The 27,730-nt window shown below is 41.9% G+C and overlaps 1 protein-coding gene across 2 annotated transcripts in view; it reads left to right on the top strand.

The window, feature by feature from the left end:
• The window catches only part of TULP4 (TUB like protein 4), a 379,716-nt gene that overhangs the window by 160,147 nt on the left and 191,839 nt on the right, over nucleotides 1-27,730 (top strand). For both annotated transcript variants that reach the window (XM_044288804.1, XM_044288805.1), the window contains one exon: nucleotides 16,135-16,263. In XM_044288804.1, coding sequence (XP_044144739.1) covers nucleotides 16,135-16,263 — 129 coding nt within the window. The remainder of the gene's footprint in view (nucleotides 1-16,134; nucleotides 16,264-27,730) is intronic.

Raw genomic sequence — 27,730 nt, 5'->3', positions numbered from 1 at the left:
TGACCATTGTGACTTTTTCTTTCATTGACCAAAGGGTACCAACAATTTTGTCCACGTCTGTATGTGGGGGATCTGTGGAGGACAGTGTTATGAGGGATTTGTGGAGGACACTTATGGGGACCTGTGGATGGCACTGTTATGGGGTGGATCTGTGGAGGACGCTGTTATAGGGGATATGTGCTATGACACATAGGGCCATGAGAGGGGGGGCAGCATAAGACATATAGCATCTTATGCTGGTCCCCCTCATGGCCCTATGTGTCCCCTCATGTGTCCTAAACTGCGCACATAACTGGCTTTGTGTGTAAAGTAATTTTACTAGTGTGTAAAACAATCTCTCTCCTATTGATAACAGATCCGGCCTCTGTACTCACGGTCACGATGAATGCACTACAGCGAGTGGGAGCTGGCTCGCCGGCGCGTGACTGACATCACTTAGTAATGCTCCTCCCACTTCAGGAAGCAGGAGCGTTACTAAGTGACGTCAGTCACGCGCCGGCCGGGCCGCTCGCTGCAGTGGCATTTTCGGGTCGGCCAAATCGAGACTCTAGTATAAGACGAGGGGGCTTTTTGAGCACAAAAATATGTGCCAAAAAACTCGTCTTATACTAGAGTATATATGGTATATATATTCTAAAGGGGGATTATAGGTATATATTATGATAAGGGGTCACAGCAATATATATATATTATATAAGGGGGCACAGTCTAAAGGAGGCACATATTTCCCACAGGGGCCACCATGAGCCCCTGTGGGTCACCATGGGCAGACGTCCGCAGATGCTGGGCACATCTGCGCACATCATCTCATAATGCGGTGGTCAATGTATGCATATATACCATACATGCCAGCACGTGTTTGCATGCATGCATGCATGCATGCATGGATATATATGCATACGTCTCAACGCTTCCTCAACAGTTTCTATTATGTAAGCTTCACAAAGTGACTTCAGACATGAACTGGTCCTTTAAAAAGTTGTTTTTTGAAAATTTCTGAGAAATTTCAAGGTTTACTTCTAAACTTCTAAGCCTTGTAACGTCACCCAAAAATAAAATGTCATTCCCAAAATGATCCTAACATGAAGTAGACATATGGGGAATGTAAATTAATAACATTTTTTGTAGGTATTACTATGTATTATAGAAGTAGAGAAATGGAAACTTGCTAATTTTTTGAATTTTTGGGCAAGTTTGGTATTTTTTTTATAAATAAAAATGATTTTTTTTACTCCGTTTTACCAGTGTCATGAAGTACAATATGTGACGAAAAAACTCTTAGAATGGCCTGGATAAGTCAAAGCGTTTTTAAAGTTATCACCACATAAAGTGACACTGGTCAGATTTGCAAAAAATGGCCTGTCCTGAAGGTGAAAATGAGCCCGGTCCTTAAGGGGTTAAAACTATTTCTAGATTTCTGGGTAGGATCATATTTTGGGAAATTTGGCCTATCAGTGACTGAACTCTCCTTTTATGCCCTGGACAGGGCAAATTTTCTAGGGATTGTTTTACTTTATAGTAACACAGAAGGCCAGAAAAATTGTTGATGTTTTGCATGCTTGATATCGGCTGATACCTAGCAGCAATTTCATCATTCAGCTTGGCTATTTTCGTATCGGATGCTGCCTGATCTTTGAAGGCCTTGATCTCAGCATATGACTGAGTCAACGGAGTCTCAATTTCAGCATTATGTTTCAGCATCTTTATTAATTGTGATTCAATTAAACCCATCTACCTGACATGTCACTTTATGTGGAAATAACTCTGGAATGCTTTTACTTATCCAAGCAATTCTAAGATTGTGTTCTGGTGACAGATTGAAATTCTGAAATCTCATCTTTATTTTCCATTATTCTTGTGGAACATCTAAAGGATAACAAAGTTTGTAAAATCGACTATAATCGCTGATCTCACATGTTGGGGAGTAAGAAGATGATACCCTACTCATCCAATCACCACTTAAGTTTTTGAACAAAACGATTACACCACAAACATACACAATAAAGTTCATATTTTACACTTTTTCCTAGTCTGTCCATTCCCGATCTTCAGGGTAAAAATTTGCAGATCTCTTCTCTAGTGATTTATTTTACATGCAACAGTGATAGCAATAAGACATTTTCACCCCACCGTTTGCAGCCAATGGCAGGCAGTGACCGGAACGAGCCTCCCTAGTGTCACCCGAGATGCTCCGACTCCGGATGTTTTCATCTGTGAATGGAGAGAAGCAGCAGCGGCGGTGCGGGGGACCAGGTGAGTATATTCAGTGTGAGGGGAGCATTTGTGAGTGTCAGATAACCCCTCTAATGCCTATGTTTTTTGTGCCAATATAATGAAAGGCACATCTAAATCTTTTTCTGAGGAAGTTCAGATGTTGTGTCCAAAATACGACAACTATAAAGCATCTACATTACGCCTGTCTGAAAGCGGTCTTAGTTAACGCATTACATTAGGTTTAGCGGTTCATAACTTTCTATCAGGATTGCTGTTTTTGACGTTCCGTTCTTGCACAAATAATTACTGAGGCCTGTGTGTGACCTCGGTGGAAACAAAGGGCCTACACGACTTTCGGTCTGTCTGGGACAGCCAGCAGCCATGGCTCTGGATTTGTAAGGTGTAAGGGATTTTTGTTTTTAGCTTTGAACACAGTGCGCTTGCCCATTTAGTTTTTAAATTAGGCCGGATAACTTATTTAATAAGTTACTTTGTAATAACTAAAATAAATTATTTGCATAACTATTTATTTATTTTCTCCGTTTTCTTTTAGTGTTTTTTTTCAGTCTTATAAATCATATACTTGCAGAAAGTAACCCAATCTTTCAGTGGCAAGTGCATGATGCAGTTGAAATCTTCTGTAAAAAGTCTCTTTCTTACTCAGATTATTTAATTTCTTTTGTGTGAATCACGGCAGAAGTGTTGTGGCAGTATTAGATTGTTGGCGAACCCCATTTGTGGTGTCTGAGGTCCAGACTGGACACTAACCTCTCTGGCCTTCTGCCTGTAATCTTCAAGTGATAATGGTTTATACCGCAAAGTAATAGTTGTTCCTTCAAAGCATATCCAGTTCACTTCTATGGGGAATAACAAAAGATGATGAAAAGTCATCTCATTTTTTTTCTGCCATGGTTGATCAGATGTTTTATACTTTGAGTTACTTATTAATGCTATCTGACTTTTCTTTATTATACTTTGATGTAGGGATGGACAAAAATATTGAAGAAGTTAGGGTTAGTCCAATCCAGGGAACAGTTGAGCTCTCTTAGCTCTGTTCACACTTGCAATAATTATTTTCTATTAGGCTGCAGTTGCTGTATGATGGGCAGAATAGTGAGGTATGCTACAGTTATAAATCCAGCACAAAAAAATAAAAAATGCTTTTACAGTCACTGTCCCACATTTGACAGCAACCACAGAAGAACCTAAAGGAACCAATCGATCAATTAGGTCCATTGAGTATTGTGACGCTTTGCGATCCACAGCGATACTAGGAAATCGCAAATGCGCCATATCAACATAGAAATATAGAAACATAGAATGTGTCGGCAGATAAGAACCATTTGGCCCATCTAGTCTGCCCAATATACTAAATACTATGGATAGCCCCTATCCTATCTTATTTCACAATCACAAAGACAAAAGAGCCTTTACTAAGAATCTTCTCTTTTGACTAAAGGAGTAATTCACAGAGCAGAGGTGCCATTATCACCACCTTGTGACAAACCTTTCCTGCCCATGCCAAGTTGAGTAGCCATCAATCTAGTTCTCTGCACCACTGAGAGAGTGCCTAGTGAAATAGAAATCTGTAATAATCTGTTGTAAAAAAAAATCATAGTATAATCAGCTCGCATCAAAGTTTGTGTAAGGAAAAAGGTAAATCCATTCTTATCAGCTGCAGTCAGAGACACTCAGTCGTTACCATCTTGATTGAATACTCCTGAGCATCTCCTCCCGCCTTGCTCAGTGTATTCACTTTTATTAACTAAACAAAAGGTGTAAAAGGGGCTGGCCCAAGACAAGGATGCAGGAAGTGATGACATACAGGAAGTGATGACATAGGAAGGCAAGAATAACAGCTAACAAACACATGTATACAATACCACTGGAGCGAACTTTATCCAGCCTTGCTCAGTGATCAATGCCAGATAAAGTTACCATGATCCACATGCATGTTTATTTACAGGACAGCGTCATTATCTCCAGCGGCTGATCAGGCGCATTAGAAACAACAAACGCACGTTCCTTTTGTTTATATTGTTCTCTTAACAAATGCATCCACGCCAAGCCAATAAATCCACGTTTTGCGCGGGGGCCCTAGCCGGCGGCAATACATGAGACAACAAAACCCTGCTCTGAACACATCAGTCTCCCCCGGCCCACAGCCCAGTGCTTAGCACATAGACCATTCGGCCATGGAGACCCCTGCGCCCAGCAGCTGTGACAGGACATACACGGGAAGATATCCACTCCAATGGTTTACCCTGACACTGAGAGACATGATGGCAATACACAATATATCAAATACACATCCTAATAAAATTTCCACAACAGTCCCTCCTCTTTGTCATATGCTCCCCAGTGTCCCTTGACGAATCTCGATCGTCTTCTTTGGAAAAAAAAAACAGTCTTGTCTACGAAAAGTCCTGAATCCATAAAACAAAACAGATGATGGAAAACAGAAAGTCAATCTTGACACGTAGCTTCTTTTCTTCGGGAGCTGACTCAGGATGTGGTGTTTCGCGCTGGTCGCCGGCTGGTTTGGAATCCTCTGCATCTGGTCCTTGGTCTTCAGGGTATCTTGTCTGTTCGGGATTAGACATCAGGAACATCTCACTCCGGCGTATAGAAGGAATGGAAACAAAAAACATAAGTACATGTCCTATTTCCTTTTGCCCGGATCCAATGGAAAACCAGTGAGCCCCAAGACCTCCCAAAGCTTTAAAAAGGATTCCAACCCTCACTAGTCATAGCTCTGCCCTGCTCCTGTCATTTTGGGCCTGACCCTTGTCAATGGTGTCTGCCAGCCAGGCATAACTGTCATCTAATTTACAGAAACCCTCCTCTGGACGCTTTACTGATGTTTCTCGGGGATCTCTCTCACTGCCTCAACAGTTTCTTTGAACATCTCATCCACTATGGACGAGGAATTGTTCAATTGCTTCATAATTCCAACTCCCCATCCCGTCCAGCCACAAAACAAATCCCTTCCAGCTCTCCCTGCCCTTCTTACCTCCTTCCACACCATCAGTTTCTCCCAATCGGCTGCAAAGTAAGATGCAGGGACAAGCTTCACCAGGACACATGAACCTCTGGCATTAGGGGGAATTGCCTTATAAGTGGCTAAACCGCATAGGAAATAGTACGGACCCGTCAACTCCACACAAGAACTTATGACTGTCACGGGCTTCCAGTAATAACTGAATAGACTGAGGGATCGCTCCCTGAGTCTGAACATCACACCCTTCTTTCCAGCAGATATAATCTGGTCTATGGGTGTTATTAAAGAGATCGGGGGTTTCATTAGTAAGCTTGTCCGTTATACCTTCCTCACAACTGGAGGATCCCACAAACGTATGCCCTTTACCACATCTACGGGCCGCCTAGCTGCCCGGACACCCATACAGGATTAACAAGCGAGGAGCAGGAGCCAGAGCTATTATTAAACCTATAGCTGATATTACCCTATAGGAATCTAAAACCAGTGCTATCAAAAAACATTAAACTAAACAAATAAACAAAAGTGATACTCTGCATTCTTTGACTTAGTTGAGCAGCTTCTTGCAGTGACCGGTGTGGATCCAGTTGTCTTGTCCCTCGAACTTCAGAGAGGTTGTCGTCATCAACAGCACCTGGAATGGCCCAAGATATTTCTGCTCTAGTCCCGTCCTCGGATGTTTCTTTAGCACGACCCAATCACCTGGTTGACTAAAAATGAACACTGGTTATTGAGTCTGGGTCCGGGATAGAGTCCCGAACCCGGTGGTGGACATCGGGTGATAACCCGTGGGGCTGCCTGGGGGCATACCTGATGGAATAAAGGGGTTACAGCGGAACATTCAGGCCATGGATCTGTAGTGATTTTTACCTTCTTTGCAAACATCTGACCCAAGTCCCAGCAAAGAAAAGGCAGTTGTGATGGTTTAGAAATTGATTGACATTTGAGAGGTTAGAAAGTTTGAAGATTGTTGTTTTCTGTACCACTTTTCCCCCTTCTCATCGTCCTTAAAACCAGGATGAAGAGAGGCTGGATTAAACAAAACATGGTGCATGGTCTCAAGGTTAGATAGAGGGATGAGAGAGGGATGAGAGAGAGAGAGAGAGAGAGAGAGAGAGAAAGAGAAAGAGAAAAGCAACCCTTTCAGTAGTGGAGGTGGAAGTGACAGTTAGGGACTCACTTACCTCGGGTACTGGTTGTTTCAGTAGGCCCGGGTTTAGTGGATCCGGCCTGTTTCGGCAAAGTCAGCCCAGATAGAGCCTCCTCTGCTTCCTGTATCGGATCCCTAAACTCAGTTTACCCCTCAGGCCAGGCGTACATCACTCGGTTCTTCCGGATTAAAACTGGGTTCTGTACGTCCTGCTTAATTACCATGATTGACTTTTGCAGCCACAATTGCGCTACCTAACGTCCAGAGGGATACTCCAATTAGTTCCCTTGGACCACCTACTCTATTCTTTAAGGGGCTTTGTGGCCTTCACCCCATAACTAGATCTCATGTACTGAGCAGCCGTCTGACCCCACGAGGGGAACTATGTTTTCCCCCCCGAAAATGGATCTACCACAACCCATCCTTGGTTAACCAAGCCTTACCACTGTTGCCTGCGTCCAGGGACACGCTTTTGACCGTACATGGAGGGTACCACCCGGCTCATTCTTACGGTACGTCTGCCCGACCCCGACTTTTACACAGCCTATGTCGGACAGCTAGAAATCTCCTGCACTGAGGACAGCCTATTGCTACTCTCAATGCTATTTCCACTCCCACAGGGCATTTAAGCCAGAGCTCCTTTTGCTGGATTCCCAGTATGCCTCTTAAAGGGCTATACACACAGCTGAGCTACGCCTGCGTTCGGCTAGCATGACTAGCCAATAATTGAGACCCGCTTTACTCCAGCTCAATGTGGCACCTCCAGTCAATCTCCTGCTGATAAAGTAAAAATAAATACGGGGTTAATCTTTGGTTGTTAAAGAGAGGAGTCCTGGAGTGGAGAACCGTCACTTGGAAAAGAGTAATAGAAGGAAAAAAGTATGTTAAGATTGAATATAGAACTGCAGAAAAATGTCAATGTAAATTAATCAAAGCAATACCCAAACAAAAATAGACAAAAATTACTGTAAAATAAAAAAGGAAAAAAAAAACACTTGATTACATACATTGAGCTTCAGTAAAAAGTTAATTTTAACATAAAACCCAACACTCAAATACAAAACCTAAACCCTTAGGAACACATGCAATTGTATAGGACTGAATTAACAAATCAATGTCCTGGAGGGTTCCCCTGAAACCGTACAAGAGAAATTCCTACCCACCCAGTAATTGAAATGTTAATTTGCCCAGCTCCAAACAGCTTCAGATTCATTTGACCAGAGAAGCAGGATTTAACATCACAAGGTCCCAAAACCGGTTTCTTTCACATTTTAACCGTTCATATTGTGATTTAAAATCCGCTTCATTGATCCAAGACCTTGTCTGTCCCTGGGTTCTCTGCCTTTGCAAAGAAGAATATCTGGGACCATTACCCCATCTCGCCGAATAAGCCACTTTACTTCTAGGTGTGGTTCTGGGGTACTTAACATACCTGTGTCTGTTGCCATTAGTAACATTACAATATCGTGCAATGTGACAGTATTCCCTGCATGCGAAACAAAGGATAGCTCGCCTCCCTCCACAATAACTTGCACATGGCGATTTGAACTGGCGCACAACATTAACCATCCTAGCATGAGTAGCTCCCACATTACGATCTGTATTGAGTCCACTTACCACGGACTCATCTGAGGAATCTTCTGGCATTGTGTTAACACTTCCAACTCCAGGGTCAGACAAATTGCCCATCTCCATCCCTGAATCTGTTCCACTATCTGAACCACAGACTTCTCCATGCCCACAGCCCATACATTGCCTCTAATCCCAGACACATTACTCTCCAACGGTTGTTTCAATAACTCTGGCATCAGTCTTTCAGATAAACTTTCATTCTCCTTGCACAGCTCAGTATTACACCTCACAGTACATTCATACTCAGCGCTAGCTTCAGCTGCCTGCTGGACAAGAGTTCTCAATTTAAGAATTTCCACTTTTAAATCTTCCACTTCTCCTTCCAAACTCAGCTTCAGTCTACAAGACTCCTGATATTTATCCGCTATCCACCCAGCAGCAAAAATCAGAGCATACTTGCCTTTCCTTTTGCACCATTTTTTTGTACTGATCAGGTTTTCTACACAATTCTGGGCCTGCAGCCATGGATCAGTAGATCCCTGCATAGCCTGAAGAATGGACGCCGTGTCCTTCAACTTTGCTACTTCTTTAAAAATACTTTCCATTGTTACCAGAAAACAAACACCACAATGGTTGCTACAAAAAACAAAACACTAGTGCCAATTTCTAGGAGTTGTCCCAATACTTTTGACACAGAACCTTTCTACACTGTAGTACCCGTATTAATTATGCCAAACAAGTCTACAATTCAGTGTAACAGCCACAGATATACAAACATTAAGCAGAATCATCAACTATAGGACTATTTCACCACTAAACTGCCACTAATGCTCACACAATGGTTCCTGTATCAGACTGGTCACTGCGCTATACTATAACCAAACACTAAACCGATATCACAAAACTTATCAAAACAAAATCAAACTGTACATAGAAAGGTTACAAAAAAAAAAGATAACTATTCAACAAAACTAACACTTCCGGCAAAAACAATCAAATCGCTTCCCATAGCAAAATAATTAAGATGGCCGACAAACTTAAAGATGGCCAACAAGCATGGTCAAGATGGCCGACAAGCACATGGTCAAGATGGCCGACAAGCACATGGTCACGCAAAGGAAATCAAGATAGTGTCTACAATATCCAGCAATAAAAACAGTTTTTATATTTCCCTATGTTTAAACCAGAGCAAAACCTCCACTCTATGGGTGATTTACAGGCTAACAATACAAAAACCACTCTGAACGCTGTCTCTAATGTACAGACACTAAAACCAATTGCTGCCTCTATAAAATCGCCTCTTACAAAATCACAGTAACATAAAAGTTAAGAAGTTACAAGAAAACACAATACCCTGTCCTGCTCATCATGCAATCCCTGTACAATCAACACAATGGAAAAACACTTACCTTATCCCCACACCCCTTGATGCGGCAGACAACAACCACATAGGTTGTTTGAACAGATTTTTCTTTCCTCTGATAGCAGCAGATTGGAGTACACCGATTTCAGTTCTCAAAGAGCAAAACTTTCTCAAAAATGAGAGTAAAGAAAAGGATATTACCTTATGCCGGCCTTTTTTGCTTTTTGAAAATTAAATTGTGTCTCCTTTTAAGTTCTGCTGATAACAGGAAAAAAAATATATTTCCTTCCTGAGCTCGCCATCTGTTGTGGTAAAAATATTAATAGTTGTAATCAGCTTGCATCAAAGTTGTGCAAGGAAAAAGGCAAGTCCATCTTCCATCAGCTACAGCCAGAGAACCACCCAAATGCTACCATCTTGATTCAATTCTCCTGTGCATCTCCTCCCGCCTTGCTCAGTGTATTCACTTTTATTAACTAAACAAAAGGTGTAAAAGCGGCTGGCCCTAGACAAGGATACAGGAAGTGATGACATACAGGAAGTGATGACATAGGAAGGCAAGAATAACAGCTAACAAACACATGTATACAATACCACTGGAGCGAACTTTATCCAGCCTTGCTCAGTGATCAATGCCAGATAAAGTTACCATGATCCACATGCATGTTTATTTACAGGACAGCGTCATTATCTCCAGCGGCTGATCAGGCGCACTAGAAACAACAAACGCACGTTCCTTTTGTTTATATTGTTCTCTTAACAAATGCATCCACGCCAAGCCAATAAATCCACGTCTTGCGCGGGGGCCCTAGCCGGCGGCAATACATGAGACAACAAAACCCTGCTCTGCTGAACACATCAGTCTCCCCCGGCCCACAGCCCAGTGCTTAGCACATAGACCATTCGCTGATGGAGACCCCCTGCGCCCAGCAGCTGTGACAGGACATACACGGGAAGATATCCACTCCAATGGTTTACCCTGACACTGAGAGACATGATGACAATACACAATATATCAAATACACATCCTAATAAAATTTCCACAACACTAGCGATCGTATGGGCCCTACAGAAACTACAATCGTACCTATATGGATGATCCTTCATGGTCATCACAGATCACAACCCTCTCAGCTGGCTGAAACATACTTCTGGTACCAACGGAAAACTTCTCTGCTGGAGCTTAGCGCTCCAACAGTACGATTTCATGATTCAGCACAAATCGGGAAGTCGCCATCAGAATGCCGATGGACTTTCTGTTCTTTGCTAGCTGTGGGCTTGGGCTAAAGGACCTGTGGTGATGTCAGATCACGTGCTCCATCACCATGGTGATGGACCATGTGATTGTAGCATGTGATCTGACGTCACCACAGGTCATTCAGCCCAAGCCCACAGCTAGCAAAGAACAGACCGGGAACGAACTACGCGAACAAGAGGATAAGGTGAGTTAACTTTTTTATTTTTTTAACCCTTCCAGCACTATTATACTATGCATTCTGTAGTCAGAATGCTATTATTTTCCCTTATAACCACGTTATAAGGGAAAATAATACAATCTTCAGAACATCAATCCCAAGCCCTGATTTTTCTCACGCAAGTGCAAAACGCATGACAATGTTTTGCACTCGCGCGGAAAAATCGTGCATTTTCCCGCAACGCACCCGCCTCTTATCCGGGCAAAAAACATGACGCCCGTGTGAAAGAGGCCTTAGTGCCCCCTGTAGAGCCAATGTCCCCATAGTACCCTCATAATGTGTGCCAATGCCCCCTATTGTTTGCCCAAAAAACCCTCTAAGTGCCCCCAGTTGAGCCAAGGTCCCCATAGTGCCCTATAATTTGTGCCAGTATAAAATACTCCTATATCGTGCGCCTCCCCTTGTCCCCATGGTGCCTGACAATGTGCCAGTATAAAATGCCCCCATAATGTGTGCCAGTAGATGCCCCCATAGTGCTCCCCATGTGTGCTAGCATATAGGATAGGGTCCCCATATTGCTACTCTCCCTCCATAGTGCCCCCCCATGTCTGCCAATATATAAGATAGAGCCCCAGAAGATAAGGTCCCCATAGTGCTCCTCCCCCTCCAGAGTGCTCCCATGTGTGCCAGTATATAAAATAGGGCCCCAATAGTACTCGCCCCCCTATGAGAGGACTGGGGAAGGGAGACGCCTCTCCCCTGCCCCGCCGCAGCATCCATCCGTATCGCCGTCCTAAGGACAGAGAAACAGATGAATAGAGATGAGCGCTTCAACAATGGAAGCACTTATCTTCCCCTGCTGCCAGTAAGAAGGGGCCCCCTCCTGCTCTGGGCCCCTGTGCAGCCGCATCGGCTGCACAGGCGGTATGTCCGGCCCTGAACGGTAGGTAGTATGAGCTGATCTGACAGAGCATTGGCTCTTCTACAACAAACGGAAGCCAGAATGTAAGCAAGAACAGAGGCTTATTCAATGGAGTAATAAAAATGTATCTGTCAAATGGATCATTACAGATCATAACGGATCTGTCATGTTCGTAATGGCTTCTCTTCGTTTTTTTTATTAAAAGAGAAAATACCTGTTGTTCTATTCATTTTATTAGAAGAACAGACTTATAAAAATATACTTAAAAAGAACCATGCACACTTATGTGTGTCAATACCTCTTTTTAAAGGTTTTGTCCAATATTGGAAAAGATGGCTGCTTCCGTCCCCTCACCTGTCCATGTTTGGTATTGCAGTTCAGCTCCAATGTAATACCACACAGCCTATGGACAGTTTTTGATAGAAAGTAACTACGTTTTTGTACTCCCTTTAAGTATATTTTTATAACTATGTATTTATTATAATAAAGATGAATTGATATTTTCTACTATTATCTGTGTATATTGTTTGATAGGAGGGCTTAACTGCAGGTTCTCACAGAACACCCCATGTACAATTTACAAGCCTGTTTTGTAGATCTGTGTATTGTTCTTTTAAGTAAGGATTAGTGTTGAGCGAACTTGTGTTTTAGGTTCGGCGTCTAAAGTTCAGGTTATCGAAGTATACCGTTATGGATTCTAAATTCCGTTATGGTCCATGGTAGCGGAATCCATAACTGGATACTTTGATAACCCGAATTTTAGACACCGAAGTTATAACACAAGTTCGCTCAACACTAGTAAGGATGCCTTCACGGAAAATTCTGGCACAAAATCTGCAGGATATTATTATTTTTTTTTTGGTGTGATGTATAGTGCAGATTTTCTGTATGCGAATCTCTCCATTCAATTCAATTGCAAACTGATTTTGCAGTAGAAAACACTGTGGAAGAATCTGTCATAAAATCTGTGTGGATTTTGTGCACATTTTTCCAGTGCAGAATCGGTTTGCCATAGGATAACATGGTGGAAGTCTTAATGTGTCAAATTTTCTTGAAGAATTTTCCACAACCTATGAAGACACCCTAACACTCCAGACAAAACAATCCATACAGTCGTTGACAAAAAATAAATAAAAATGCTTCCAGATACAAATGTCAGACTTCTACAAAATGCTGCATGCAGTTATACCTCAGGCAGATATGTAAATGACTACAGGTGGGTAGTGTACCTTTTTGGTGAGAGATGGACTATTAGACTGCCTCTACGACGCATTCAAACTCATTTTGTCCAGTTAACAGACTTTGAAAGGTGGACGAATCACTGAACTGAGAAAGGCAGGATGGTCATTTAAACAAATTTGTTGTCATATACATTTTCTGTCTGACCTTAGCTGTTAGACCACCAGTGGAGAGGATCGTTGACAAGTACAAGCAGCTCGTAATAGTATCATTGTCCACTGTCCAGACACGTCACCTTTATTGCACGTCTCTGCCTGGACCATTTCCAGGTGTTTAGCAGAAGGAACTATAGTGTCACAGCACCCATTATGTGTCCTGCCATTGACAGCCAGACACTGTTGCCTTCATTACCAGTGGTGTAGTAAACAAGAAAAGTGGACTGCTAAGGACTGGAACTTATCGTGTTTCGCAGCCAATCTGGTTTCTGTTTGGGATCCCACAACAATCAGTTTTGAGTATGGAAACCTTGTGGTAAGCGCTTCAATCCTGCCTTTGCTGTGGAGTGACACACTGCCCCATCTGCTGGAGTGATAATCTAGGGAGCCATAGCATACTACAGTTGGTCAGCCCTAGTAGAGATATGAGGGACACCAACAGTTCAGTGATATGTGCAGGACATCTTGTGGACATATATTGCCTCTCATTGCAGGGCTTCCAACTGGCATTTCTCAGCAGGATAATGTCCAACCACACAAAGCAAGGGTTTCCCAGGAATGTCTCTGCCAGATTGCAACGCTTCTTTGACCTGCCTGGTGACCAGATTTATTTCAAATCTAGCATTTATTGGACCAGCTGGGATGCCATATTTGTCAACCTATGAGTATGCAGGATCTACAGGCCCAGCTGCAAGATCCGTGGGCAAATGTGCCCACGTACAGCATACTATACGGAACATGTATGCCTCCATGCCCCAACCATACCTCATCTTGTATCCAGGCTTGAGGAGGCCCAACAGGGTACTAAAGCTTCCTGTCAAGTGTACAGTTTTTCCCAATAAAATTATACTTTCGCTTAAACATTGTAATCACTTACTTATGTTTATCATTACTTTTACACCAGCTCCTTGTAAATTGTAGAGCAAAAGAACCCATCAAATACAGCAAAAGCACTCTCTATACCCACATATATATATTTTTTTTACTTATGTTATGTTACTCCATCTTTATTTTCTGGACAGGATTTCACACTTGCGTCAAACTTTTCCGGTATTGTGTTCCGTCCTAGGGGCTCAATATCCGAAAAGAACTGATCAGTTTGACCTAATGCATACTGAACGGATTGCTCTCCATTCAGAATGCATCAGGATGTCTTCAGTTCAGTCACTGTATGTTTTTTGGACGGAGAAAATACCGCAGCATGCTGTAGTATTTTCTTCATCCAAAATTCCGGAGCAAATTCTGGATCCAGCATTATTTTCCATTTAAATGCATTAATGGCGGATCAGGCCCCAAGTGTTCCGGAAAAACTGATCCGTTTCTGCGGTCTATGCATGCGCAGACCTTTAAAAATGTGAAAAAGATAAATACCAGATCTGTTTTGAGAAACGGATCCGGTATTGCAGTGCATTTGTGATGTGGATCTGTCGACAAATGGTATCAGTTTGCATACAGATTGCCGAATCTGGCTGGCAGTTCCGGCGACGGAACTGCCTGCCAGAATCCAACAACGCAAGTGTGAAAGTACCCTAAGTCTACCATGGTCTTCTGAATGACGACAAAGAGGGAAATGAACAGTAAGGAGGTCAAGTGGAGTCCAAAGATAAATCCTTTGGTGTCTGACTTATTGAAGTGAATATAATTGTTGCACTATACATGTGAATAAAGTTTTGGGCTATTAAACGTATACTCCAATGAAAAAGCCCAGCAGGATGCTCACATTCAGCATTTTATAGTAAACGGGTTGAATGAGGCATTGTCCCAAAAATTTCCCCAAATGCAGCAATTGTCATAAAATAAGAAAAGTATGTAAACTCGCCTTTTCATCCCCCACCACTTCCAGTGCCACTGCTCAGATCATTCCAACTGCTTCAGCCATGACCTCATTACAAGGAGTGTAAGGGCATGTCATCACTGCAGCCAAACAAACAAAACCAAGTGGGAAGGATCATCGCTTGTAGAGATGGGGAATTAAATTGATGAGTATACATTCTTATATTATGACAGTTGTTGCCTTTGAGAAAATGTTTAACACTTTGGGCAACCCCTTTAATATTGTCCTTCAGTGTTTTACACTGTGCATTTCTAGGAATTAAAATTTGCAAAACCGTTGATTGCACTTTAGATCTGAATCACTTGTTTGACTGTTTTTTATAGAATCTTATTAGTAGGTTTGGCATTTTACAGTACTTAAAGGAAACCTGTCATCACTTTCTAAGCCTATTTATACGCTCATTTTTCTATAAATATGTTTTAATACATTAATAATGATATTAAAATCAATTCTGAACGAACTATCAGTTCAGAGAAAAACCTAAAATAAAAACCTTAGATGAGTCCTGTCTCCTCCATGCTTCAGAGAGGAGTCCAGCGTTCTGACTCTTGGAGTCCAGCCGTGCTCACAAACGAATAAGACACACCCTCTACGATTGCTCATCTTCACTTCTTCTTCTCCAAGTCTTGCAGCTGTGTAGTATACATTATATGATCTGTAGTAATGTTGATCACTAATATTCTAATCATGAATTTTTATCGTGAATATCGACATTTTGTAATAGCGAATATTCTAGATTTTTTCATCAGTGAGTGAGGTGACTGGTTCTTCCCATGCGCAGGATTTAGGACGGGAATTCGGGAGGAGGGTAGGATCTTTAGAATCTGTCACTCTTATAACGAGAGGTGGGGTTAGGAATGGGAAGTGATGAGGTAAGCATTTAATTTGCATAACTTGGAAAAAGCAAAGTGGACTTTAAAAGAAGTACTTGGAGGTGTTTAAAAAAAATCGCTAGGATGATTAGGGTGGGGGAGAACTATCTCAGGATGCCAATGATTCTTGGTTAAAAACCGGTGACAGGTTCCCTTTAACAGAACAAATGTGTTGTCTTCCCAGAATTGTAAATGCATCAGATTAAATCTTAAAATGCTCAACCACTCTGTTTATTTGCCCACCTTTTAAAGCTCACTCTGAATATCGTTATTAATGGTTGACAGCTCCAACGTCAAGAGACAAATTAGAAGTTAATGAATCATAGCAAGGGAAGATGTGCTAAACTCATGCACAGAGTCCTTGGTAATGTTGATTGATCTTGTTTTTGTTGTTTTTCAGGTGGTGCTAGTGAGATGGAACGAACCTTTCCAAAAGTTGGCAACTTGTGATGCAGATGGAGGAATATTTGTGTGGATCCAGTATGAAGGCAGATGGTCTGTAGAACTGGTCAATGATCGCGGGGCACAGGTGGGCAGTAAATCTGGTCTCCATTATGAATTCATGAGTTTTGGTATATGGAATTAAATTTTCCTTTAAAGACGTAAAACTTTTAGGGATGACAGCTAATTGTGTGCAGATGTCGGTTCAGTAGTGTCAAAAAAAAAAAAAAATAAATCACCTTTAAGGCATAGTTTTACCATTATGTCTAGGTAAACACCACATATTATGTTGATAAATTTACAGTTACTTTAATTACAGTTTCTTGAAATTCTTTTGAGCTACTGATGCTGCAGAAGTCGGTCATTATCAGATACCCTTCTTACAGCTCTGCTGAGATCCTCGGGCCTAGGAAAAATGTATAGGAATAGTGAGGATAACACTGTGACCATTATCTGAAACCTGGCACTATTGAGACCTTGGATGTCCCTATCTGGGGGGGGGGGAGGGGGAAGACAGAATGATATACTGTAGGACTATTGTCAGCTATTAGCTACATTATATCTCTTGGGGTTCTCTCAAAAAGTACATCACATACACTGAGCAAAAATATAAATGCAACACTTTTGGTTTTGCTCCCATTTTGCATGAGCTGAACTCAAAGTTCTGAAACACTTTCTACATATACAGAAGACTCATTACTCTCAAATATTGTCCACAAATCTGTCTAAATCTGTGTTAGTGAGCACTTCTCCTTTGCCGAGATAATCCATCCCACCTCACAGGTGTGGCATATCAAGGTGGTGATTAGACTTCTTAGTCGTACTGACACCTCAGCACACGTCTTGAGTGGCTTTTGTGGGTGCTCGTCTCCTGGTACCTCCTTCCACCCGCGGAGTGAGATTATGGCTTTAAATGAGTTTTTCAGAGACAGCACACCAATGTAGTTTGCAATTCAATCTTTATTTTACCAGTGGTATATTCTCAAGTTATTTCATGACATTTATTGCTGTTTGCAACGTTTCGGGCCCATTTGGTGCCCTTTGTCAAGCTATAAATGCAAGAAATAAACACAAGACAATATTAAAAACAAAAGGAAGAAAAATTCATATCTTCATAATTCAGAATTAATATACACATATATATACGTATACATAAACGTACACACACGTATACATATATATATACACATACATCTCAATTCACTTGAACCATATTGTGTCATTACTCTTTAGTAGATGGGAATTTCATTCATGATATAACTATTTTCTCAATGAATCGTTCATAATTCATATCCTTCAAAGGACTATAGTTCATATTTAAGTACTAGGTTACTAGCATGATAAAACAACTGTATGGGAATTGCCCGCATACATCAATTCATAAAGAGGAGTTGCGGGGGAGGGGGTTAATTCCCTGCACGTATGTGCATCAGAATCAAAAACAAGCATGATTCAAGCAAAATTCATGAGAAATCACAGTTCATAATTCATAACAAAATTCATGAGAAATCACAGTTCATAATTCATAACAGATAAGACATGATTGGACAACAGCACGTGATACATGATTCGACGGCAACCTGGTTGAGGCACAATTTAAGTAGTACATGATTAGGGTAGAATATATACAAAGAAAGGTTCCATGGGAGGCAGTAATAGTGGCTGATTAGATTCATAATTAAACACATGGTGACAGTGTCGGATAGCAGGTTGTGTCCTTACACATTATATTCCTATGAGCACTTCAGTAGGGGAGAGAGGGGCGGGCATACATGATCCAATAAGGTGCAATGCAATGTGGGACAGCAGAGACATGTGGCACAAGCGAAGGCCGTAAGAACACCAGTTATGTGTGTCATCTATCTGCAGCGCAGGGTAAGTGAGAGTGGGGCTGGCGTACTCTGAGGCAGAGTTACATACCTGATTGACCGGTCCTCATGTTTCCACGGCGTGCGGTAGCTGCAGTGCACGCCGTGGTGTGTTTTATTCAGAGGTCCCGGCGGATATCCGGCAATTGCCGGCACATAAGGGGCGGGTCCAAGGTAGTGAGATCGGCCCCAGGGGGGAGGAGTGAAAAGGCTTCAGGTTCGGAGGTGCCTGGCGCATGCGCAATGTTGTCCTGTGTGCGCCGCGCCATTTTAGTTACTGGCACTAGAATGGGAGAGGGCATAGCATATTTCAAGCGCTGCCATAAGGTTCCCTATTATGATTTAGGATAAAAAGGGGCTGGATCCACTATTGGATTATGACTTCACATAGGTGTATGTGGTAATCCTAAAACAATCATTAAGGTGCACGATTTTCTGTGGTGCCACAGGTCTCTGTGTATCGAACATGTACATTTTCATTTCAATCTATAACTACAGGCATACTATACCCAGAGTGAGTGATGTATAAGTAAGGACTAAGGAGGTCTAAAGTAGACGTTCTATATGGGCCCCAAGGGGATTTGTAGTAAGTGATGATCCTATTAAAAAGAAAAAGGCACATGGGTTAATCATTCACGAAGATAAACTGGTTTACGCATATTTATAATCCTTATTTAAACCTCCAGAGCCCAATGTCCCCAGACGGCGGATCCATTGCATCTCCCTCAAGTGCAGCATTTCATCACGATTCCCCCCTCTCCTGGGAGTCGGGACCCAATCTATAACCTGGAAACGTAGTTGACTGGGCGTATGCTTGTGTTCCTGGAAATGGTGTACTAAAGGGGCATCCTTTTTGTTAGTACGGATATTGGATTTATGTTGACTGATTCTGTCTTTTATTTTTTGTGTGGTCTCGCCCACATATCCCAGGCCACAAGGGCATTTAATCAAATAAATGACATAGTTTGTCATGCATGAAAAGTGGCCCTTGATGTAGTACTTTTTACCTGACGAGGGATGGGTAAAGGAGTTACCTTTTGTGACATTGCCACACTGCGCACATCCCAAACACGGGTAGGTGCCCAGGTTGGGGGATCCCGTGATGGTGCGTTGTGCATCCATTTTTGCGGACCCAAAATCGGATCTCACTAGTTGATCACAAATTATTGGTGGGCGTTTGTAAGACATCAGGGGTTTGGAATGGAAAATGCTGGGAATACTCCTTTGTAGGATCTGCCAGTGTTTGTATATGATTTTTTTAATGGAGGTACTCCAAGTGGAGTAGGTTGTTACACAAGGAATTCTACCATCCTGTTTTGTACCAACTCTAGTTTTAGATCTTAGTAGATCTTCTCTTTTTACATCATTAATTCGTTCTGCGTGACCCTTCAGTATTTGTGCTGGAAAGCCACGAGCTGCGAATTTCTGATTCATTTCTGTGAGTCTTTTTTCCGCCATTGTGGGGTTGGAGACAATTCTTTTTACCCTCATTAATTGTGAGAGTGGGAGTGAGTTAATTAAACCTGGTGGGTGGTAGCTTTCATATAGTAAAAGGGAATTTCTGTCTGTGGGTTTTGTGAACAGATCGTAATGTAGGTGACTATCTTCTACCTGAAGGAGGACGTCTAGGAACGGGATTCCAGTTTGGCTGGTCTCAAGGGAGAGGGCAATGGATCCCACCGCTGCGTTCAGGTCCCCGTGGAAAATCTGTAGATCTTCTAGTGATCCCTGCCACAAACAGAAGATGTCATCAATATAACGTAACCAAATCTTAACACATTTGTCGAATAGTGGATGGGTGTAAACAAATTGTTCCTCAAAAGCATTCATATAAATGACCGCGAATGTCGGTGCCACATTGCATCCCATTGCGGTCCCTGCTATCTGTAGAAAAAAGTCATCTTCAAACAGAAAATAATTATTTTTCAAGACAAAATTCAATAGGTCCTGAATGAACCGGTTTTCCCTAGGTGAGTATTCCTGGTGTTGTACCAGGACCTCCATAACCGTCCGAATGCCATCTTCCGTGGGGATGTTTGTATATAAACTGGAGACATCCATGGTAACCAGAGTAAAGTCAGTTCCGTGGATATCTAGGCCTTTGGTCTTATTAATGAAGTCTGTGGTGTCCAGAATAAAAGATTTCCCTAATTGGGCATAAGGGCGTAACAGTTTATCTAAAAGGATGGCCGCTGGTTGGAAAACGGAGTCGCACCCTGATACTATGGGACGGCCAGGTTTTTTTTTGAGATTTAGGTAAGATGTAAAATACAGGGGTTCTCGGGTGTTCAAGCACAAGGAATTTGGCTAGTTTGTCTGAAATTATTTTTTCTTCCTTTGCTTGTGATATTAAATTACTTAGAATTGTTTTTATTTCGATTATTGGATCATAGTTGATCCGTCGGTAGGTCTTTCTATCATCGAGTTGTCTAAGAATCTCTCCCCTATAATCCTCTCTGTTTAAGATCACTATTCCTGAGCCCTTGTCTGCCGGTTTAATAATTATTTCCTTATTCTGTCTCAGGTTGTGCCTCACCTTTATGGATGCTCCCTTTTTCTCCAATTCCAATAGGTCGGCTTTGACGAAAGAGATATAGGTCTCCACTGCGTCGTGAACATGTGGTGGTTCAAAGGTGCTCTTTGGTTTGCATTGCTGAGTTCTTGAGTGAAAGATAGTCGGAGTTGATGTAAAAAAAAAAAAAATGGCGCGGCGCACACAGGACAACATTGCGCATGCGCCAGGCACCTCCGAACCTGAAGCCTTTTCACTCCTCCCCCCTGGGGCCGATCTCACTACCTTGGACCCGCCCCTCATGTGCCTGCAATTGCCGGATATCCGCCGGGACCTCTGAATAAAACACACCACGGCGTGCACTGCAGCTACCGCACGCCGTGGAAACATGAGGACCGGTCAATCAGGTATGTAACTCTGCCTCAGAGTACGCCAGCCCCACTCTCACTTACCCTGCGCTGCAGATAGATGACACACATAACTGGTGTTCTTACGGCCTTCGCTTGTGCCACATGTCTCTGCTGTCCCACATTGCATTGCACCTTATTGGATCATGTATGCCCGCCCCTCTCTCCCCTACTGAAGTGCTCATAGGAATATAATGTGTAAGGACACAACCTGCTATCCGACACTGTCACCATGTGTTTAATTATGAATCTAATCAGCCACTATTACTGCCTCCCATGGAACCTTTCTTTGTATATATTCTACCCTAATCATGTACTACTTAAATTGTGCCTCAACCAGGTTGCCGTCGAATCATGTATCACGTGCTGTTGTCCAATCATGTCTTATCTGTTATGAATTATGAACTGTGATTTCTCATGAATTTTGTTATGAATTATGAACTGTGATTTCTCATGAATTTTGCTTGAATCATGCTTGTTTTTGATTCTGATGCACATACGTGCAGGGAATTAACCCCCTCCCCCGCAACTCCTCTTTATGAATTGATGTATGCGGGCAATTCCCATACAGTTGTTTTATCATGCTAGTAACCTAGTACTTAAATATGAACTATAGTCCTTTGAAGGATATGAATTATGAACGATTCATTGAGAAAATAGTTATATCATGAATGAAATTCCCATCTACTAAAGAGTAATGACACAATATGGTTCAAGTGAATTGAGATGTATGTGTATATATATATATATATATATATGTATACGTGTGTGTACGTTTATGTATACGTATATATATGTGTATATTAATTCTGAATTATGAAGATATGAATTTTTCTTCCTTTTGTTTTTAATATTGTCTTGTGTTTATTTCTTGCATTTATAGCTTGACAAAGGGCACCAAATGGGCCCGAAACATTGCAAACAGCAATAAATGTCATGAAATAACTTGAGAATATACCACTGGTAAAATAAAGATTGAATTGCAAACTACATTGGTGTGCTGTCTCTGAAAAACTCATTTAAAGGTGGTGATTAGACAGCATAAATATTGCCCAGGTGGGCCTTAGACTGCCCACAATAAAAGAACACTCTGAAATGTGCACAGTTTTGCCTTACTGGGGGTGGGGGGTCAGAAAACCAGTCAGTATCTGGTGTGGCCACCATTTGCCTCACGCAGTGCAGCACATCTCTGTCGCATAGAGTTGATCCGGTTGTTGATTGTGGCCTGTGGAATGTTGGTCGACTCCTCTTCAATAGCTATGCGAAGTTGCAGAATATTGTCAGGAACTGGAACTCGCTGTCGTATACGCCGGATCCAGAGCATCCCAAACTTGCTCAATGGGTGACATGTCCAGTGAGTATGTTGGCCATGCAAGAACTGGGATGTTTTCAGCTTCCAGGAATTGTGTACAGATCCTTGCAATATAGGGTTGTGCATTATCATGCTGCAACATGGTGATGGTCGTGGATGAATGGCACAACAATGGGCCTCAGGATCTCATCATGGTATCTCTGTGCATCCGCAAACCGCTGCCCCACACAACGCCACACACCCTGTCTGCCATCTGCCCTGAACAGTGAAACTGGGACTCATCCATGAACAGAACTCCTCTCCAACGTGCCAGACGCCATTGAATGTGAGCATTTGTCCAACAAGTCTGTTACGACGAGGAACTGCAGTCAGGTCCAGACCCCCGATAAGGACAACAAGCATGCCGATGAGCTTCCCTGAGATGGTTTCTGACAGTTTGTGCAGAACTTCTTTGGTTATGCAAACCGATTATACTGCAGCTGTCCAGGTGGCTGGTCTCAGACGATCATGGAGGTGAACATGCTCGATGTGGAGGTCCTGGGCTGGTGTGGTTACACATGGTCTGTGGTTGTGAGGACGGTTAGATGTACTGCCAAATTCTCTGAAACGCCTTTATAGATGGCTTATGGTAGAAAAACATTCATTGCATGGGCAACAGCTCTGGTAGACATTCCTGCAGTCAGCATGCCAATTGCACGCTCCCTCAAACGTTGCGACATCTGTGGCGCTGTGCTGTGTGATCAAACTGCACATTTCAGAGTGGACTTTTATTGCGGGCAGTTTAAGGCACACCTGTGCAATATATATGCTGTTTAATCAGCACCTTAATATGCCACACCAGTGAGGTGGGATGGATTATCTTGGCAAAGGAGAAGTGCTCACTAACACAGATTTAGACAGGTTTGTGAACAATATTTGAGTATTGGGTCTTTTGTGTATGTAAAAAATGTTTCGGATCTTTGAGTTCAGCTCATGCAAAATGGGAGCGAAACCGAAAGTGTTGCGTTTATATTTTTGCTCAGTGTATATTAACCATATACATTATCATCTAGTGTTGTTGTCCCCCCACATTCTCTGTGGGGTTTTTCAGGTGCTCTTCGTGGTAAGAAATCAACCAGTTAGTATGCCAAGATAAAAAGAAAAATCGCATCTAAACCAGCCTGGTTGTGTCACCCACCCCACAGAAATAAAAACATGGGGGTAAGAGGCCAACCTCAAAACTATTATAGGCAGAAAATCTCAGTCGTACAACAATATACGATCACTACGGAACTGTAAACCAATAGTTACATCCTCTCAATGATGATACTTAGCTTGGGGCCTGGATGGTGTGTACCCTATTTGTATGATGTATGATGACCCTGTCTGTCCATAGAGATTGACTACAATGTCTATTCAGACAGGGAAATGGCATTGGAAGCCCTGTCATGGGACCATAATGCACAAATGGCATGCATCCCATTGTTGACCTGCATAATCTCAGACTGGTGCAGTACACACTGTTGAGGTCGCTAGCTAAGTATTATTGAGTGGGGGTTACTATTGGTTTACAATTATGTGGGCATAGTATACTGTTATATTGCCTGTGAGATTTTCTCCCCATAAAAGTGCTGAGGTTGGCTCCATGCCCCCATGCACTTTTTGATTAATTAGTGGTTGATTACTTACAACTAGGGATGAGCGAATCAACTTCGGATGAAACATCCGAAGTCGATTTTGCATAATACGTAATTTGAATACTGTACGGAGCGAGCAGTATTAGAATGTATTGGCTTAGATGAGTCAAAGTTATTTGCGAAGTCTCGCAAGACTTCGCATAACAACTTCTTAAATCCTGTCATAAACTTTATGCTGACCTCACGGAGGGCAGTATAAAATAGTGACAGAAATTCTGATTTCAGCGGTGTGTCACTCATGAGCTAAAAGTAAGTGTTTGCTGAGAACCAGCATCATAATCATTGCAGACTAGGCCTTGAAAAGAGTCACGGCCACCTGAGAAGAATCATGGTTATTCAGGAATTCCTGCTCTCTTTGCGCACCTGCTGATGACTGACAGTCTTCTACCTAGTTTTCTCCCTTTCTTTCTAGGAGAGAACTGCCAATCATCAGCAGATGGGTGAGAGTGCAGGAGATTATGAATAACCTTTACTCTTGTCCGGTAGATTTGACTCTTTTCAAGGCCTGGGCTGCAATGATTATGATGCTGGTTCTCGGCAACCACTTACTTTTAGCTGATGAGTGACACACTGCTGAAATCAGCATTTCTGTCACTAATATATACTGCCATCAGTGAGGTCAGCATAAAGTTGATGACAGGTTACCTTTAATTTCTACTGTAAAAAAACATTTCCCGTAGTCTGGTTGGGTTCTAAGTGGTACCTTGGAACCGAACCAGAGTTTGGGAAATGGTTTTCTACAGTACAAATTAATTTATGAAGTTATTATGCAAAGCCTTGCGAGAGTTCGCAAAGTAATAACTTTGGCTCATCTGAGCCAATGCATTCTAATACTGTATGGGGCGCTTGCTCCGTACAGTATTCAAACAAAGTGTTATGCAAATTGTCGATTCGCTCATCCCTACTTACAACCAAGTGCCTCTGATGAACCTCATGAAGGTTGAGGGGAGAAACGCATTGGGATTATTGCTGTATCAGGATTATATTGTTCTGTATATGGTTGTTATATGTGATGTACTTTTGAGTGACCCCTAAGAGATTCAGGGTAGCACTAATACCTGACCATAGTTCTACAGTATAACATACTGTCTTTTTTTTTCTCTTGACACTGAAATTCCTGGACTTGACAGGGCCAGGTTCGAGATAGTGGGATCGTCCTTATCAAGGCAGGTGTCCTGATTTATGCAAGGTTGTCTAGGGACATGAATAGAGGTCAGAATGTTACGATTAACACAATTATATTTACTTTTTTCTTGCACCAGTTTTTGCAGTTGACTGTATTGCAATGCCACTGTTTGTACCTACCATATTATCAGACCTCAGCAGGGACCCTCAGCAGGGTAATCTCACTACCTGGAGTCTTCCCCTAGAACACACTACCCTAGTAGTGTGTTCTAGGGGAAGACTCCAGGTAGTGAGATTACCCTTATCATGGGTCAGTTCACTATATAGGATTACTGTGATATTGAAAGTACTTATTTTATAGATTCTCATTAAAGGTGTTTTCTGACATTTTACTACTGATGACCTATATTCAGGATTGGTCATCAGTACCTGATCGGTGGGGTTTCAACACCCGGGACCCATGATGATCAGCTGTTTTAAGAAAGCATCGGTGCTCCTGTGAGCACTCTGGCCTTCTCTCAGCTTTTCCTATGCCAGTGAGGACACATTTATTGGTAACGTGGCCTAGGCGGAGCTCAGTCACATAGAAGTGAATGGGGCTGATCAGCTATAACAAGCACAGCTGCATACTATGTACAGCGCTGTTCTTGATAAGCACAGAGAATGCCATGGTGCTCACAGGAGCGTCTCCTCTCAAACAGCCGATGTGTTGGACCTCCAACGATCAAATACTAATGACTTATTCTGAGGATAGGTCATCAGTAGTAAAATGTCAGAAAGCCCTTTTAAAGGTTAAAGGGGTGGTACCAAGTTTATAGGTTATCTTCATCCATTACTCTACCAGTAAGGCCTCTTGCACACGACCGTGGGGCAGCCACATGCAGATCGCGCACCCATTCACTTGAATGGGGGTTCGCGATCCGTCCGTTCCGCAAAAAGATAGAACAATAATTTTTTTGCTGAGCAGAAGCACGGAACGGAACCCCGCGGAAGCACTCCGTAGTGCTTCCGTTCCGCACCGCATCTCCGGATTTGTGGACCCATTCAAGTGAACCGCAATACAGCCACAGAAGCAATACGGCCGTGTGAAAGAGGCCTAATTATCATAAGCTTTCATTATGGCTAGCTAAAGGGAGCTATGAGCAGGATGCCTACTAGTACAACCTCTATATGGCCTAATAGGGCATATTAACAAGGGTTTTACTGAGTGGACACCCTCTGTAACCCCCTCCCACCTCCGGCATTATAGCCTCTTTGAAAATTGGACTTTTGTATTGTCCCATCTAAAGTTAAATGGGGTTTCCCAAGATATTTTTTTATTGATGACCTATACTCAGGTCACTTTTATTTTATTTATTTTTACATCACCATATTCTGACTCCTATAACTTTTTTATAGTTATATCTACTGAGATGTGTTTCGGCTTATTTTTTGCAGGACAATCTGTAGTTTTTATTGATACCATTTTGGAGTAACTTTTTGATCACATTTTATGACATTTTTTGGATAAGAGAAGCGATGAAAAAATGCCAAATTGGCTATATTGACCCTTTTTCCCGTTACATCATTCGCCATATTAAAACAATATTTTTATATTTTAATAGTATGGGCGTTTTCAGTCGTGGTGTTTATTTTTTTGTCTTTTATGTGTTTATTTTTTATTCTACAGAATATTAGATTGAAAACTTTTATGTTTATATATTTTTTTTTTCTTTATTTTTTTTTGTTATGATTTTGAAGCTCGAATTTGAGCCTACAAAATGCAATTTTTTGTTTTTAATTCTGAACATTCATGGATTTTTTTTAGAAAGAGAGAATCCAGCTTCTTGTGGAGTAAAAAATAGTCCTTTATTGGCTCATCGTATAAAATCCCACCAAAATCACAGGAAAAAGGTGTACAGTAACATGTTTCTTCATAAAGACTGGATTCTGTAGCCTGAAACATGTTACTGTACACCTTTTTCCTGTGATTTTGGTGAATTTTATACGATGAGCCAATAAAGAACCATTTTTTACTCCATAAGAAGCTGGATTCTCTCTTTCTATTGGATATTCTATTAGGCCCAGTTCTGGCCTTTTTTCCGTGCTTCGTGGATTAAAGTCAGAGGTGAGAGCTGCAGCCATTTCTATCATTGTTATGGATTTTTTTTTTTAACATCCGTTTATATGTCAAAATTGCTCATTTCTTACAGGATGTTGGCTGACCAAAATAGGAATTGTAGCTTTAATGCCATGGGCCTTTTCAGGCAGACCCAGCATATTTAAAATCAATTACCGGTATCCTCATTTGCTGCAGAGGATGGTGGTAAGAACCCTGGAAGTGCGGCATCTAAAGGCTTTAATGACTGCGATCGGCATTATTGCCGCGGGTCGCTCCAGCGCCCTACATGTGTAGTACTGGTTGTGAAAGGTTTAAAAAAAAATAAAAAAAAATATAAATATATATATAATATTTTTTTCATTTTTACAGCCAAGTGTGATGTGCTCACTACACCTCTTAAAAATTCCTTAGGTGGTGTAGTTTCAAAAATGTGATTTTACTTTTTGGGGGTTTCCACCTCAGGATATTTTCAAATGCAACATGACGCCCAAACACCATTCCAGCAAACAGTGCCCTCCAAAAACCTTATGGCACTTCTTGTCTTCTGAGCCCTG

Source organism: Bufo gargarizans, chromosome 4 (assembly GCF_014858855.1).
Source record: "Bufo gargarizans isolate SCDJY-AF-19 chromosome 4, ASM1485885v1, whole genome shotgun sequence".
NCBI classification, from domain to species: Eukaryota; Metazoa; Chordata; class Amphibia; order Anura; family Bufonidae; genus Bufo; species Bufo gargarizans.
This window is presented reverse-complemented; position numbering and strand designations above follow the sequence as displayed.